This window comes from Lacerta agilis, chromosome 2, assembly GCF_009819535.1.
Source record: "Lacerta agilis isolate rLacAgi1 chromosome 2, rLacAgi1.pri, whole genome shotgun sequence".
In the NCBI taxonomy this organism is placed as follows: domain Eukaryota; kingdom Metazoa; phylum Chordata; class Lepidosauria; order Squamata; family Lacertidae; genus Lacerta; species Lacerta agilis.
Window position 1 is genome coordinate 102,631,431 of NC_046313.1, and position 16,662 is coordinate 102,648,092.

Consider the following 16,662-nt stretch of genomic DNA (forward strand, 5'->3'; position numbering starts at 1 on the left):
ACAAATGTTGAACTTTTCCAGACAAAAGTTTTGTTGGCCAGAGTTGTTCAGCCTTTTTTCAGTGATTCCCAACAGCCAAATCCCAACTATGTGGCAATCGTAGCATATGCTCTGCCACTAAGGGCCCACCTGCACTCTACATTTAGAGCAGTAAAGGTAAAAGGACCCCTGACCGTTAGGTCCAGTCGTGTCTGACTCTGGGGTTGCGGCGCTCATCTCGCTTTACTGGCCGAAGGAGCCGGCGTACAGCTTCCGGGTCATGTGGCCAGCATGACTAAGCCGCTTCTGGTGAACCAGAGCAGCGCACGGAAACGCTGTTTACCTTCCCGCTGGAGTGGTACCTATTTACTTGCACTTTGACATGCTTTCAAACTGCTAGGTTGGTAGGGACCGAGCAATGGGAGCTCACCCCGTCGCGGGGATTCAAACTGCCAACCTTCTGATCAGCAAGCCCTAGGCCCTGTGGTTTAACCCACAGCACTGCCCATGTTACAATGTCACATTAAAGAGTCATAACTTTCCCCAGGGAACTGTAGCATGTGAAGGGTGCTGAGAATTGTTAGGAGCCCTTCACAGACCTACAATTCCCAGAGCAGTTTAACAATCCCTCTTCCCAGGGAGCTCTGGTTGGCAAGGGTTTCCCTGGATCCTCTAGCTGGCAGAGGAGGGAACAAAATACAGTAGTGAACTGGATGATATTTTATTTTGTTTTGACTATGGCAGACCAACACGGCTACCTACCTGTAACTAGATGATATTAAGATATTTTTTCTACTTTCCTGAGGGAGGGGGTGGAAAACCTCTAGCAAGATACCGGTATATATATATATTTTTAAACACCCCCAAAATGCATGATGGAGGCAAAACGAAGGTGCATATTTACTAGGTAATAGGACCCAAAGCCAACAGGAGAAAGAAAGCTTGGGCAAATGGGGAGAACTGGAGCCTAAAATTTCCACACTTTCTCCCTGGCTCTTTATACTTAAATACAGTATCAAAATTAATCCAGAGCCTCAGGTTGCAAAAGGGAAGTTTTAAAAACTCACTAATGGGTGCTTCTTGCTGTGACCCTGAATTATTTTATGAAGAGCACAGAGCAATAAGGAGGAAGACCATCCGCATTTCCTGCTTAGGTTGTCATGCCTTTCAGAAGTTCTCTTTTGTTATTTAAGTAATCTCTACAGCCTGAAGATCTGGGGTCTTCAGGCAGGCCAATGAATGCATAGCCATTATGAGAAGGAGTACTTAACCCAGGAATGAGGCAGGTTTATTTCCAGCAGGGCAGTTAATGCAGGAATAATAGAACGAAACAACAACAACAACATGGCCCTCAGGAGCTGAACTCCCTGCAAGGAGTGAAAAACCTCCATATCCAAACATTTCCTGCAAATTAGTTCTCTCCACGTGCGGCTTTTCAGTGGAAGCAGATCAGTCAGGCTGCCAAATCCCTCCTCTTTATTTTGCAAAATAAAATAAAAAAATTCCTTCCAGTAGCACCTTAGAGACCAACTAAGTTTGTTCTTAGTATGAGCTTTCGTGTGCATGCACACTTCTTCAGATACTTCTTCTATATTTTGCAGTCACCCAGGATTATGAGATTAATCTGTGAACAGCCTTGAGTCCCATCAGGGGCAAATATATAAAAATGTTTTTTTGTTGTTGTTACAATAGCTCCAGTGTGAAACTGCTGGGCTACAATTACGGTGTAATCAGGAAATTCTTCTCTATTCCATCTGATAAAATGGGAGGCCGAGGAGGTTCAGAGCCCTGCTCAGCCATGACCTTGGGCCAGCCAATCTCTCAGTCTCTAACCCTACCCCACACCGTTGTTGTGAAGATAAAATGGAGAGGTCATGTGCACTGCCTTGATCTCCTTGGGGGAGGGATATAAACGTAGTAAATAAATAAATAGCCAATGGAAGCTTTAACTTTGTTTATCTTTAAAGCACCACAAGATTCTTGGTTGGTTTTGCTCCAATTGTATTGTAATAGTAAGTGTAAATAACCACCTTTGCCAATAGATGGCAGTATACATTTTTCTTGGCGCTTTCCTTGTCCAGTTCACAGGAATTGTCTAATAGTGCCTTTAAATTAAGGACCAATCGGTTTTTTATTCTACAGCAGCCCTCTCTCCTATTGCTTCTTCACTTGCAACCCTTATTCAGAGGTTGCGTGTTTGCTGCTTGTTTTGTTAGGTAAAAGGTAAAGGGACCCCTGACCGTTAGGTCCAGTCGCGAACGACTCTGGGGTTGCGGCGCTCATCTCGCTTTACTGGCCAAGGGAGCCGGTGTACAGCTTCCAGGTCATGTGGCCAGCATGACTAAGCCGCTTCTGGCGAACCAGAGCAGCACACGGAAACGCCGTTTACCTTCCCGCCAGGGCAATACCTATTTATCTACTTGTACTTTGATGTGCTTTCGAACTGCTAGGTTGGCAGGAGCAGGGACCGAGCAACAGGAGCTCACCCCGTCACGGGGATTCAAACCGCCAACCTTCTGATCGGCAAGCCCTAGGCTCTGTGGTTTTGACCACAGTGCCACCCGCGTCCCTGTTAAGCATTGTTACGATCTGCCAAAGCATCCCTTTCCCTCCCAAATTGTGGAAGTCGGGCACCCAGGAGGCAGCGACGGCCCCCCAACTTGTATGGCTTTAAAAGGGAATTCATGGAGCGAAAGGCATTCATGGTTAATAGTCATGAAGGCTACGCTCTGCCTCTGGCATTGAGAGGAAGTAATGCTTCTGAATTCCAGTTGCTGGAAAACACAGGAGGGGAGGGCGCCCTTGCGCTCCTGCTCCGCTCACTGGTTTCCCACTGGTTGGCCACTGCGAGATCAGGATGCTGGCCAGGGCCAGATTTAGGTTTGATGAGGCCCCAAGCTACTGAAGGTAATGGGGCCCTTTATATGTCCAGCTGTCCTTTGTCAACAACAAACTGTCACTTTTTTGTGTTGAATATATGGTATAAGGTAATTTCTGGACCTAATGGGACGCGAGTGGCGCTGTGGGCTAAACCACTGAGCCTAAGGCTTGCTGATCAGAAGGTCGGCAGTTCGAATCCCCGCGGCGGGGTGAGCTCCCATTGCTCGGTCCCTGCTCCTGCCCACCTAGCAGTTTGAAAGCACATCAAAGTGCAAGTAGATAAATAGGTACCGCTCTGGTGGGAAGGTAAACAGCGTTTCCGTGCGCTGCTCTGGTTCGCCAGAAGCGGCTTAGTCATGCTGGCCACATGACCCAGAAGCTGTACACTGGCTCCCTTGGCCAGTAAAGCGAGATGAGCGCCACAACCCAAGTCGTCCGCGACTGGACCTAGTGGTCAGGGGTCCCTTTACCTTTAATAGGTATCTAAAGCCATTTGCACATGACAAAATATGTATTTTATCAAAGTAATTGTTGAACTGAAATACAATTAAGAAGTATATTAATAGTGAAATAATTATTAAGCTCTAACTTAAAATGATTTTTTTAATTCATAACGAACTTAATAATGCAAACACATTGGCATTTGGCAATAACATAAGTTCATTTAGAAACACAATTTACAAAGACTCATACAGTAATCTAGTCTCTGGAAACTTGCTATAACATGAAATATTAGGTGTAAATAAATGATGCAAACTAGTAATAACTATAAATAGCTTTATTAATATGAAATTTATAACCTGTACAATGCAATTGCAGGTTTTATTTTAGTTGTTTTTTATCTTATATTTTGGAAGTGTACATCCAGGGTTTTTTTTTCCTTTAAATTTTTTTGGGGGACCCCCAAGAGAGTGGGGCCCTAAAGCTTGTTTAGTTTATACGTAATCCGGCACTAACTGGCCTTGGCTGAGCCATTGGCCTGATCCAGCCGCGTTCTTCTCACGTTCCAACGCGCAAAAGCGATCTCCAAGTTCGGAAGTTGGGAGGAAACAATGAAAACTCAGCTGCGCCCCCTGCCACGCCCCCTTAAGCACCTCCACCCGAAAGGGCGGGGCTAACAGAAGGGCCCGCCCACCTCCCCCAATCCCACCCTGTTTCCCAGGGATCCTTTTGTGCTTTCCAAAACTGCGGCCATGGCAGATCTGGGAGGCCTTCGGGGCGATCTCTCCTGCCCCGTGTGCCTGGACCTTTTCCGGGACCCGGTGATGGTGTCCGGCTGCGGCCACAACCTGTGCCGGGCCTGCGTGAGCCGCTGCTGGGGGCAGCTGGAGAGGAGCCTGCGCTGCCCGCTCTGCCGGGAGCTGCTCCCGTTGCATCGCCTGCTGCAGCCCAACCCCCTTTTGGGCAGCCTGGCGGGGCGCCTCCGGAGCGCCCACCGAGGCCCCACGCTGCCGCTTGCTGCTGCTGCTGCTGCTGCCGGGCCTTTGGAGGGAGGGAGACCCCCCCTGGAAGAAGCTGCTTCCGTGGACGGAGGATCGCCTTTCAGCATTGCGCCTGGTTCGGCCTCGATCGTGGGAACGGCGGCGGGGGTGTTTGGGGGAATGTCTGTGAGCAGGAAAGATACTCCGGGATGGGGTGGGTGGAAGCTGCGTGGCGGGGTTGAAGAAACCTCGGTGGTCCTGTGGGGCGGGGTGTTGGGGGTGGTTGAGGTCTGCCTCTTGCTCCATCCTTTAGACCTGTCCGTGTTTAAATGAAGCTGGGAGGCGGCTGCATTCGCCAGGATCTTAAAAGTTTCCAGCTGTCCTTAAAAAGAAACGGGAAAAGCACGCATCTAGATGTCTATAACAGTATTTGTTTCTCTTTTTTGGGGGGGGGGTGTCCGGGTCGCTTGGCAATGAAGCGTTCTGAGCCATAAAACACAGAACAATGGCTTTGCTCTGTCTCCGCTGTCAGAGGCAGTATACTGGGGATTTCAAGCGGGGAGAACTGCTGCTGTTCTCCCCAGGTCTGTTTGCTGGCTTCCAAGAGGCTTGGCCCCTGTGAGTGCAGATTCCTGGACCAGTTGAGCTAGCTCTTGCACTCATCCTGCCAGGGCAACATTTTAAGCCAGCAGCAATATGGTGATAATGAGTTGGGTTTTTAAAAATAAATAAATAAATAAATAAAGTCTATACATAAGCAAATGCCCGGAGGACCTTTGGGTGAATGATGCTTTTACCTGCCATGGGGGACTCCTTCTTTACAACATCCTGGGCTTCCCCTGCCTGTTGCTTATTAATATGCCTCTGAGCTGTAAGCTGCAGCATGATCCAAACAAGCCTTGGCTAATGCTAGCCTTACATGTCTGATCAGATGTAAATTGTTTTGCTTTCAATAGGGGTTCCTTTCAGATAAGTGTGCCTAGCAAGGGAGCTGATCTGCAGCTCTCCAGGTGTTATTGGATTCCAGCTTCCAGCATCACTGACCCTTGGCTATGCTCATTGGGGCTGATGGGAGTTGGAGTCCGACAATATGTTTAGCCTGGAGAAGAGAAGGTTAAGGGGTGATATGATAGCCATGTTCAAATATATAAAAGGATGTCATATAGAGGAGGGAGAAAGGTTGTTTTCTGCTGCTCCAGAGAAGCGGACACGGGGCAATGGATTCAAACTACAAGAAAGAAGATTCCACCTAAACATTAGGAAGAACTTCCTGACAGTAAGAGCTGTTCGGCAGTGGAATTTGCTGCCAAGGAGTGTGGTGGAGTCTCCTTCTTTGGAGGTCTTTAAGCGGAGGCTTGACAGCCATCTGTCAGGAATGCTTTGATGGTGTTTCCTGCTTGGCAGGGGGTTGGACTGGATGGCCCTTGTGGTCTCTTCCAACTCTATGATTCTATGATTCTATGATTCTAATATCTGGAGGACTACTGGTTCTTAATCTCTGGTTTATAGTGTTGCAGCCAGAATGGTGGTCCCCTGGTCCCCCCAGTGAGCAGTGGTAATCAGGTCCAAGGATCACCACAAACTGTTGGAATTTATTTTAAAAATTATGCCCTGCTTTTCACGTGCCTGTCAAAGCAGCTTACAAAATAAATAAACAAAACATGCAATGTGCAAAATTTAAAGCACCAGAGAATTAGAATACAATTCATGGTGCAAAGGCCTCCTGAAATAAAACTGTTTTGACTTGACACCTGAAACTTTGCAGGGAAGGTGCCTGCCTGGCTTCTACTGGGAGGGAGTTCCATAGAATTGGGCCTACTACATTGAAGGAAGGGACCCGGGTGGCGCCGTGGTTTAAACCACTGTGCTGCTTGGACTTGCCGATCGGAAAGTCGGCGGTTCGAGGCCCCGTGACGGGGTGAGCTCCCGTTGCTCGGTCCCAGCTCCCGCCAACCTAGCAGTTTGAAAGCACACCAGCGCAAGTAGATAAATAGGTACCGCTCCAGCGGGAAGGTGAACGGCGTTTCCGTGCGCTGCTCTGGTTTCGCCAGAAGAGGCTTAGTCATGCTGGCCACATGACCTGGAAAAACTGTCTGCGGAAGTGGACAAATGCTGGCCCCCTTGGCCTGTAAAATGAGATGAGCGCTGCAACCCCAGAGTCGCTCACGACTGGACTTAACTGTCAGGGGTCCCTTTAACTTTACATCGAAGGAACAACTTCTCATTGACATGGGGACCTCTCATCAGGCTCCTGCAGATGATCTATGAAACGTCTTATAGCTAGGGTTGCTTCGTGACCAGAGAAATAAAATCGCCTAGCCTGCTCCTCTGCTGCTAACAACACCCTGAACGTTCGGAATCAGCAGAGATTTGCTAAAGACATGAGAGCACGGCGTGGTGTTGAGAGTTGGCAGCGCTTTGTGCAGCTGTTCACAAAAATGACCACATCTGTCTTTCAGGGAAAGATGGTGGTGGACCAGTCTGGTCTGAAGCTAGAGATAGAAGCCAGCACCATTAAAGAGAAGCAGAGAGAGGAGCTGCTGGTAGGTATTTTAAATGAGATTTGCAAGTAGAGTAGCCAGAAGCAAAAGAGTGCAGGTCTCCTGCACCTTTAATAATAATATGCAGAAGTGGGGATTCCAGTAAACGTAAATTTCCTCTTCTGCACAGCAGTTAAAAGTGCAGAAGCCACAACCGCTTTTCCAACTGGACACCCTTGTTGAATTCTATATACGCACACACACACAAACCCCACTGTTCTTTCAAGGAACTCCGGGAAGTGTGTGATTCCCTGCCATCTCTTGCCGCCCTCACAACAATCTTGTGAGGTAGGTTAGGCTGAGAGATGGAGACTGGCTCAAGGTCTCCCAATGACCTCTGTGGCTCTGAGAGGGCGTATGGACCTGTCTTTGTCCTAACTCAGAGACAGGGACCCTGGGGCTCTCTGGCTGTTCGTCGTCAAGCACTGGAGACGGGAGTGGGTCAGCAATAAATGAACAGTAGTATCAGGGACGCAGGTGGCGCTGTGGGTTAAACCACAGAGCCTAGGGCTTGCTGATCAGAAGGTCGGCGGTTCGAATCCCCGTGACGGAGTGAGCTCCCGTTCTTCGGTCCCAGCTCCTGCCCACCCAGCAGTTCGAAAGCACATCAAAGTGCAAGTAGATAAATAGGTACCGCTCTGGCGGGAAGGTAAACGGTGTATCTGTGCGCTGCTCTGGTTTGCCAGAAGTGGCTTAGTCATGCTGGCCACATGACCTGGAAGCTGTCTGCAGACAAACACCGGCTCCCTCGGCCTATAGAGCGAGATGAGCGTGCAAGCCCAGAGTTGTCTGCAACTGGACCTAACAGTCAGGGGTACCTTTACCTAGTATCAGTGGAGTCAACCCTTTATTCAAAGAAACCAAAACAGCGCAGGCCCACCAGCAACTCTTCCCAGTAGACCTTTCCTGAATGAGTTGCAAGGGCTTCACCTTCTGATTCTGAACTGCTCTCTGCCACAGCCTCTTCCTGCTCACTGAATCCTGTTGCCCCTTCAGCTTCTGACACCACCACCTCTTGGTTTGCTCCCTCTTCGCCCTCATTGTCACCACTCCCCTGGCTCTTAGTCTTCTTCCCCTGGGGGTTCCCCAGCGGGTTGCCTCCCACCGCTCCTCTGTATCCAGCCAGTCCATCACAGCTCCCCACACCATCTCTGACCATTGGCCATACCGGCTGCATCCAGTTAGATCTTTCCTGTTCCACCTGAACAGCTCCCGGTTCCCCATCTCTGTGCTGGCTGTTGCGTGTCGCAGGTAGAAATTTAGCCTGTGGAGCTTCCCCGCAGGCTAACTGTGTGTTAGGAGGAGCCTCGCCTGCTGAATTCTTGCTTGCCAGGCAGCTGTTAAAAGGCCTGAGAGCTTTGTTGGGGAATGCTACCTTGGCGTTTCTTTTTTTTATTTATTTAATAAAAGTTTATTGGATTTTCCAAATTAAGCCAATTACAAATACCCACGTCCCATTGACAACACAATACACCCAACACACACAAAAACAAAATCCTTCACTTCTTCCAAATCTTACTTGGGACCTCCTCTCGCCCTCTCTTGTGCGTTCATTTCAAATCTTCTTTAGTAACTTTATAACATTGTAAAATCTAAATCTTTACATCTAATCATAATCTTACAATTGTAGTCTACAAATCTTATATCATAAAACTTATTCTTATCAAATACAAAATCATCTTCCATATCTTAACTTCTTATATCCTTCCTTCTCTTAACTTAGTTAAGATGTTGCTCTTATTACTTCTAATTCCAATCATCAAAAATATTATAATCAACACATTTTCATGATAACCTAAATATTTCTTCCATTCTCCAGATCCTTTTAACTCTCTGACGTCGGAGTACCATGGTTAGCCTCCTCTTAAATCTCAAATCCCTTTACCCCACCCCCCTCCTCACCACTCCTATCTCAGTCTCCCACCAGGCCTCCCCCCCAGCATTTTCCCAGTCCAAATTTTTCTTCTCCCAAGCTCATGCAGTTCCCTTCTTCTTCCAGAATGTCACATTCTCCTTGATATCTAGAAACCAAAACATTGTCACAAAGTATCTTCCAGGAACTCCTCTTTGCCACACGCTCGATTGGTTTTGCTTGATCCTGTCACTGCAGAAGCAGGCGGAAGTGGAAGGACAGCAGCTGACCCAGCAATGGAAGGAGCTGCGTGGGTTTTTGGAGGAGCAGGAAAGACATTTGTGGAGCCATTTGGAAGAGCTCAAGAGAGACATCGCCCAGGGAGCCCCCAAAACGCTCAGTGAGGATCCTCTGCAGCAGGAACCGTACAGGGAGCCCGGCCAAGTGTCGCCTGTAAGTTCTGCAACAGGGATGGGGAACCTTGGGCTAAAGCTCTCCAACCAGGTGCTTTTTCCTGGTTGAAACATGTCGGTGATTTAAATAATAATAATTGCATTTATATTTTATAACATCTGAATGGAGCTTGAGTGTCTCATTCAATTCGGAAGCTGGTTCCTACTTTTAGTGGAATTGTTGTACTTTTAACGATGGCCCAGTGATTGCCATTTTTCGCAACGGTCCATATTTGTGGCTTTGCAGTAATAATAATAATCATCGTACTACTAGTAGTAGTAGTAGTAGTAGTTGGGAGCTACCCAGAGTGGCTGGGGTATAAAAATTAATTATTATTACTATTACTACTACTAGTAGTAGTAGTAGTAATAATAATAATAATAATAGTAATAATAGTAATAATAATAATTTATTTTTATACCCCAGCCACTCTGGGCAGCTCCCAACAGATTATTATTATTATTATTATTATTATTATTATTATTATTATTATTATTAAAGTGATCAAACATTAAAAATTTCCCTAAACAGGGCTGCCTTCAGATGTCTTCTAAAAGTCAGATAGTTGTTTGTTTCCTTGCCATCTGGTGGGAGGGCATTCCACAGGGCGGGCGCCACTACCAAGAAGGCCCTCTGCCTGGTTCCCTGTAACTTCACTTCTCGCAGTGAGGGAACCGCCAGAAGGCCCTCGGCACTGGACCTCAGGCTGAACGATGGTGGTAGAGATGCTCCTTCAGGTATAATGGGCAGAGGCCATTTAGGGCTTTAAAGGTCAGCTCCAACACTTTGAATTGTGCTCAGAAACGTACTGGGAGCCAGTGTAGGTCTTTCAGGACTGGTGTTATATGGTCTCAGCAGCCACTCCCAGTCACCAGTCCAGCTGACGCATTCTGGTAGGTATGCTTCCCTGTCTCATGTGTTCATAAACCTCTTTTTATCTTTCCTTTTAGGGTGTTGGAAGAACAAGAAGCAGGTAGATATTGGCCCCTTCCCTCTGCATCTCTGCTGGGTTTGTAACAAGCAGAGAAATGGATGTTGGGTTTTGGGATCATCTCTCTTCTTCCTCACCCTTCAGCATGGAAGATGGCATGTTGAAGACAGACCTCGCTGTAGCAGAGCTAAAGCAGAGACTCAGCAACTTCTCCAGGAAACGGGCCGTCCTGCAGGAGGCGCTGCTGCGGTTCAAAGGTAAACAGGAGTCTTGCTGCGGCACTGCCTCATGGGACTTGTGTTATTTGTGTGATACCTGTAGCTGTGTGGGTGAGGTTGATGTTTATGGCTTTTTGAATCTGCCAACATGGTGCTCTTTAGATGTTGTTGGACTACAACTCTCCTCATCTCTGATATTCCAAATGTTTTTTTAAAAAAACAAAAAACCTAGTTTGCTGGGCAGCTTGAGGGTTATTTTCTGAAAAGCTCTGCTGGGAGTGTCTGTGTTATGAGCTGATACGGTTTGCCCACCATGCTAAGCCACAAATTTAACCACAGCTGGTCCCACAGATTATCAAACAAACCATCACTTGTTTCTCCAAAGTTAGGTTTGTTTCCAGCTGCTTTCCCCTTGTTCCTTTGCGGTTTGGTGAGCGCCAGCAGCTGGTGTGGTGAATCAAACCATGGTTAAGGGACAGAACTTGATTTACACATAACGCCAAGCTTTACAAATTACAAACTTTTGCTTTGTCTTTACTAACAGCAAACCTTTGTTTCAGACTGGTTTGTTGACAGTAAACAAACCATAGTTAGAACTGGGTTCATACATATTGCTAAGCCATGGTTCATATAACCATGGTTTAATATGGTTTAGTATTGTGTGTGAACCAGGCAGACAGACTTCTGAATAAACACACGTGGGATTGTGCTGCTGCTTGTTATATGTATACTGGAGAAATACTTTATTGGGAAGTAGTTAAGCAATTCAGATCCAAGCCCTTGGTTCCATTCTTGACTCCTCCTACGGAAAGATCCAATCTTAGTCGCCCAGATCAGCAGACCACAAGGATTGTTTTGTCTCATAAATTATAGCCATCATTTACAACCCCATCAATTACAGCCTTATTCTTTCCCTCCTCCAGAGACTCTCTGCGTGGAAGTAGATGGAGACATAGGTATGTGACAATGGCTGTCTCTGAGGCAATAGATGACACGAAAGAACATTGATGGATGAAGAGGTTGATCTCGCTATAAATAATATATTTCCCCTTTTGATCTGTGATGCTCCTTTGCCTTCACACCTTTGAAATGGTAGCCGCTGAGTCCCTGATTTTTGCTCATCTTAAATTCCGCATCCTCTGAAGGGACAAAACAATGGAAATGCAGAGGAGACAGGCGTATGTACTAGAGGTGCAAAAGGATATGTGCTTTTAAAACACAGTGGTACCTCTGGTTGCGAACGGGATCCGTTCTGGAGCCCCGTTCGCAACACGAGCAGTCCGCATCCTGAGCGCCGTGTCTGCGCATGCTCGTTGCGCGATTTGGCGCTTCTGCGCATGTGCGTGACGTCATTTGATACGTCTGCGCATGCGCGAACTGCCAAACCCAGAAGTAACCCGCTCCAGTACTTCCGGGTTCGGCACGGTCATAACCCACGCCGAACGCAACCTGCAGCGAACGCAACACGAGGTATGACTGTAGTGATATTCTGACTGCCCATGCCAACTTCTCTTTCTGTCTTCAAGGGGGAAATATGTAGGTTAGATCAGTGTTTTTCAACCTTTTTGGGCAAAGGCACACTTGTTTCATGAAAAAAATCATGAGGCACACCACCATTAGAAAATGTTAAAAAATTTAACTCTGTGCCTATATTGACTATATATAAAGTAATTCTCTTGAATTTTTCAATTTTTCCCACGGCACACCAGGTAAGACCTCGCGGCACACTAGTGTGCCGCGGAACAGTGGTTGAAAAACACTGGGTTAGATCTTTCTCTCCCCTTTCCCCACTGGAAATAGAAGGGCGGGTGTTCCATATCTTCGTTCTGGACGCTTACCCCAATTCCTATTCCGTTGTTGTGTGTATGTTTACATAATCTGTGGGAGGCATTGCGCAGAATTTTGCTTTCTCCTCCCCCCCACCCCACTTTGGAGGCAGGCAAGCGGGGAAGTTGACATTTGAACCTGAAATGTAAAATGGTGTCCCGAATATGTGTACCAAATTTCATTCCCACCCATTGACATTCAAGGGAGCTAATGAATTGCAAGCAAACAGAATTCCCAATGGAATATTCCAAGGAAAGGCTTGTCTTTACTTGACTAACCATGTCGCTTCCTCTTCCTAGGCCTCTGTGCTGAATAAAATGCCTGCCCCATGTCTATAGAGTCAGAGCCCAAGAATGATTAAGATTTATTTCCTCTCCTATGGACCAGATTCTCTCCTTTAAATTTTTTTTCCCCAATTTCAACCAATAAAAAAAAAGGATTACAACATACTTACATTAACAGAGTTAATATATATCACAATTTATGACACAAATAAAAATTTAACTTTCCTGACCTTCCTCACATGTTTACATGGCTTCCTCAAATCCCTCTTTGTTGAATTTCATTATATTACATCTTCAGCAGTTTTCCAACTTCATTATTAAGCTTTAAAAATCCTCGAAATTAACCTTCTTTTTAACATCATCTATTTTTATTACCCTAATTTCCAATTTTACTATTTTCATTTTAAACCTTAGCCTCAATTTACTTCCAAAATCTCTCCAATTTTCTTGCTCAAGCAGGCTACAGAACGACGCCCTCATTTCAGTCCGTGCCGATCCACCCTCCCCAGGAAGACAGAAGCGAAAAATCTGCAGCGGGCGTGATCCAGGTATCTGGTTTTCGGAGAGCAGCAAGCATTAGGAACTTGGGAAGTCGGACCCCTTGGTCCATCTCGCTTAGTCTTGTCAACACTGACTGGCAGCAACTCCCCAGCCCCGCATGAAGATGGATTGAACCTAGTGACCTTTAGCATACAAACCAGATGTTCTACCACTGAGCTAAGACCCTTCCCTATTAAATGTTGCTTAACCGTTCTCTCTGTTTCCAAAGTTCAGAGGTGAATGTGGATCCTTATACAGGGGTACCTTGGTTCTCAAATGCCTTGGTACTCAAGCAACTTGGAACCCAAACACTGCAAACCCGGAAGTAAGTGTTCCAGTTTGTGAACTTTTTTTCGGAAGCCAAACATGCTCTGTTTTGAGTTTTACGCTTCCGATTTGAGTGTCACACTTCCGTTTCGAGTGTTACGCTGACGTCTGTCTATTTTTGCTATTTATTTTGCATTTTTGTTCTTGTGGCTCTTATTTTTTTGTGACTGTGCGGAACCCAGTTCAGCTACTGATTGATTGATTGATTGATTGACTGCAGTACATTGTTTATCGCTTTCATTTTATGGATCAACGGCTTTGTTAGATAGTAAAATCCATGTTAAACTGCTGTTTTAGGGGGTTGTTTTAAAAAGTCTGGAACGGATTAATCCATTTTGCATTACTTTCTATGGGAAAGCACGCCTTGGTTTTGGAATGCTTTGGTTTTGGAAAGGACTTCCGGAACAGATTAAGTTTGAGAACCAAGTTACCACTGTATAGGAAAAAAAGTATCATCCACACAAGAGGGGGTGTATCTGCAGGCTTAGGGGAACCCCAAGGTTGGAAGAAGTTCACAAAACCATTGAGAAGCAAGTGTTCTCAGTGAACACAGAATGCATCATCAACATTAATAATAATAATAATAATTATTATTATTATTATTATTATTATTATTATTATTATTATTATTATTATTATTAATATGCTACCCATCTGGCTGACTTGCCCCAGCCATTCCAGGCAGCTTCCAACAAATTAATACACAGTAAAACATCAAACATTTAGAACATACCTATGCAGGGCTGCCTTCAGGTGTCTTCTAAAAGTCAGCTAGTTGTTTATTTCCTTGACATCAGATGGGAGGGCATTCCACAGGGCAGGCGCCACTACCGAGAAGGCCCTGACTGCTGGTGGGGAAACTGAAAACCACGGGGAATGGAATGGAGTATCACTAGAACTTGTGGACATCCAATGAATGTTGCAAGGATTCAGGGATGGATAAAAGAAAATACTTCTTCATGCATCGCGTACTTAAACTGTGGAACTCACTGCCCCAGGAGGCAGTGATGGCCCCCACTTGGATGGCTTTAAACAGAGGATTGGACAAAACCATGGAGGAGAGGGCTATTGATGGCTACTAACCCTGATGGCTATTCTCTGCCTCTTTGCTCGGAGGCAGCAAAGCTTCTGAATTGCTGGAGACCACAGGAAGGGAGTCCTGCCCACCTAGCAGTTCGAAAGCATGTCAAAGTGCAAGTAGATAAATAGGTACCACTCTGGTGGGAAGGTAAACGGCGTTTCCGTGCACTGCTCTGGTTCGCCAGAAGCGGCTTAGTCATGCTGGCCACATGACCCAGAAGCTGTACGCCGGCTCCCTCGGCCAGTAAAGCGAGATGAGCGCCACAACCCCAGAGTCGTCCGCGACTGGACCTAATGGTCAGGGGTACCTTTACAGGAAGGGAGAGGGCTCTTGTGTTCGAATCCTGCTTGCTGGTTTTCCGCAGGCATGTGGGCAGCCACTGTAGGAATAAGATTCTGGACTAAATGGGCTGTGAGACTAATTCAACAGAGTTCTTATGTTCTTAAAGCAGGGTCAGTGCGGGGCAGCGCCCAGGGCCAGATAAAGTTGCGCTCCTCCCCCCCAGGCCAGTCTGAAGTTTCCCATCCCTGTTCTTGGTGTTTCAGGAGTTGACAGCCTGCAAGAGAGCTGCAGCGCATTCAGAGGAGTTGCCGGTGGACTCGCCCCTCACAACTGCTGCCATCGCCAGGACGATCAAGGAAGAGGAGGAGGAGGAAGCGGGCATCCCTGCAGGTAGGAGCCCCAGACCCCACTTGTTTCACTGGGGTGGGGTTTGAGGACTCCCAACTCCCATCAGTCCCAAGCATCATGGCCAATAAACAGGGATGATGGGAGTTTGAGTCCAGCAACAATTAAGAGGACGCATTGTTGGGTACCATTCGATGGTTATTCCAAGCTCGTTTTCCTCCTGCTTGCTCATCCCCTGGCTCCTTGTGCACTCTTCATTCCAGCAGGTGAAATTAAGGAAGAGAACCCGCAGCAGAACGGTCACGAGCCGGCGGAACTCCCCGCCACAAGACTGCCGCGCTCCGAATGCGGCGCTCCCCAGAGTTTTGAGCGGGTGGGTGCAGGCCAAGCCGCCTTTGCGACAGGAAGGTGGCAAGGAACTAATCTCGCAACGGGCGCGGGTCAGCCTGCATGGCCCAAGGGAAGCCGTGCGAAGGCAGCCACCCAGAAGAGGAAAGAGAAATGCTTCCCGTGCCCCGAATGCGGAAAGACCTTCCGGCAGTTTGGCGTCCTGATCACCCACCACCGCCTGCACACGGGCGAGAAGCCCTACAGCTGCACTTACTGCGCCAAGCGCTTCAGCGATTACTCCAACCTGATCGCGCACCAGAGGACCCACACCGGGGAGAAGCCGTACCGGTGCACCGACTGCGGCAAGAGCTTCACCCGCAGCACCACCCTCACCATTCACCAGAGGGGCCACACGCGGGAGAAGCCCTATCCCTGCCCCCAGTGCGGAAAGCGCTTCAGTCGGTCCTCGAACCTCACTATCCACCAGAGGACTCATGCAGGGGCGATGGGGAAGAAGTCACGGACTTGAGTTAAGGGACGGGGCGGGGCGGGACGAATGCTGGCCTTTGGCTTGATCCAGTAGAGCTCGGGGGATTTTGAGAAAATAAATGAAATGGGTCAAATGTTGAAAACAGTGCTGGTCTTCTGTGGCAGGAAATACCAGGCATTTACTCATGATTCAATTGCTTGTCCTTATTAAGTAAGTCGGAATGAAGATGCATGAGACTTTCAGTCTCAGGGTCGTGGGTTCAAGCCCCACGTTGGGCAAAAGATTCCTCCATTGCAGGGGGTTGAGCTAGATGGCCCTTGTGGTCCCCTTCCAACACTAAAATTTTAAGAGTTTATAAAGCAACTTTACCAAGAAGATTCATGATAAGGGTTTTATTATTATTATACAGAGAATATGGTAGGATCAAGTCTTTATTATTATTTTATTATTATGATTACTATTATTATTAATTAAATGTGTATACTGCCCTATACTCTCAGATCTTCATCATCATGAGTCATGAGTCAACAGTGTGATGCAGCAGCTAAAAAGGCCAATGCAATTCTGGGCTGCATCAATAGGAGTATAACATCTAGATCAAGGGAAGTAATAGTACCACTGTATTCTGCTCTGGTCAGACCTCACCTGGAATACTGTGTCCAATTCTGGGCACCACAGTTCAAGAAGGATACTGACAAGCTGGAACGTGTCCAGAGGAGGGCAACCAAAATGGTCAAAGGCCTGGAAACGATGCCTTATGAGGAACGGCTTAGGGAGCTGGGTATGTTTAGCCTGGAGAAGAGAAGGTTAAGGGGTGATATGATAGCCATGTTCAAATATATCAAAGGATGTCATATAGAGGAGGGAGAAAGGTTGTTTTCT

The 16,662-nt window shown here is 47.0% G+C and overlaps 1 protein-coding gene across 1 annotated transcript; it reads left to right on the forward strand.

Moving 5' to 3' along the window:
• The first annotated feature begins 4,011 nt into the window (after nucleotides 1–4,011).
• On the forward strand, nucleotides 4,012–15,831 carry LOC117042340 (zinc finger protein 184-like). Its single transcript, XM_033141890.1, has 9 exons — nucleotides 4,012–4,334; nucleotides 4,813–4,864; nucleotides 6,600–6,823; nucleotides 8,931–9,125; nucleotides 10,103–10,313; nucleotides 11,198–11,230; nucleotides 12,842–12,933; nucleotides 14,879–15,005; nucleotides 15,224–15,831. The coding sequence occupies exons 1-9, from the start codon at nucleotides 4,053–4,055 to the stop codon at nucleotides 15,817–15,819; spliced, it is 1,812 nt and encodes a 603-aa protein (XP_032997781.1). The 5' UTR covers nucleotides 4,012–4,052; the 3' UTR covers nucleotides 15,820–15,831.
• Nucleotides 15,832–16,662: the final 831 nt, after the last annotated feature.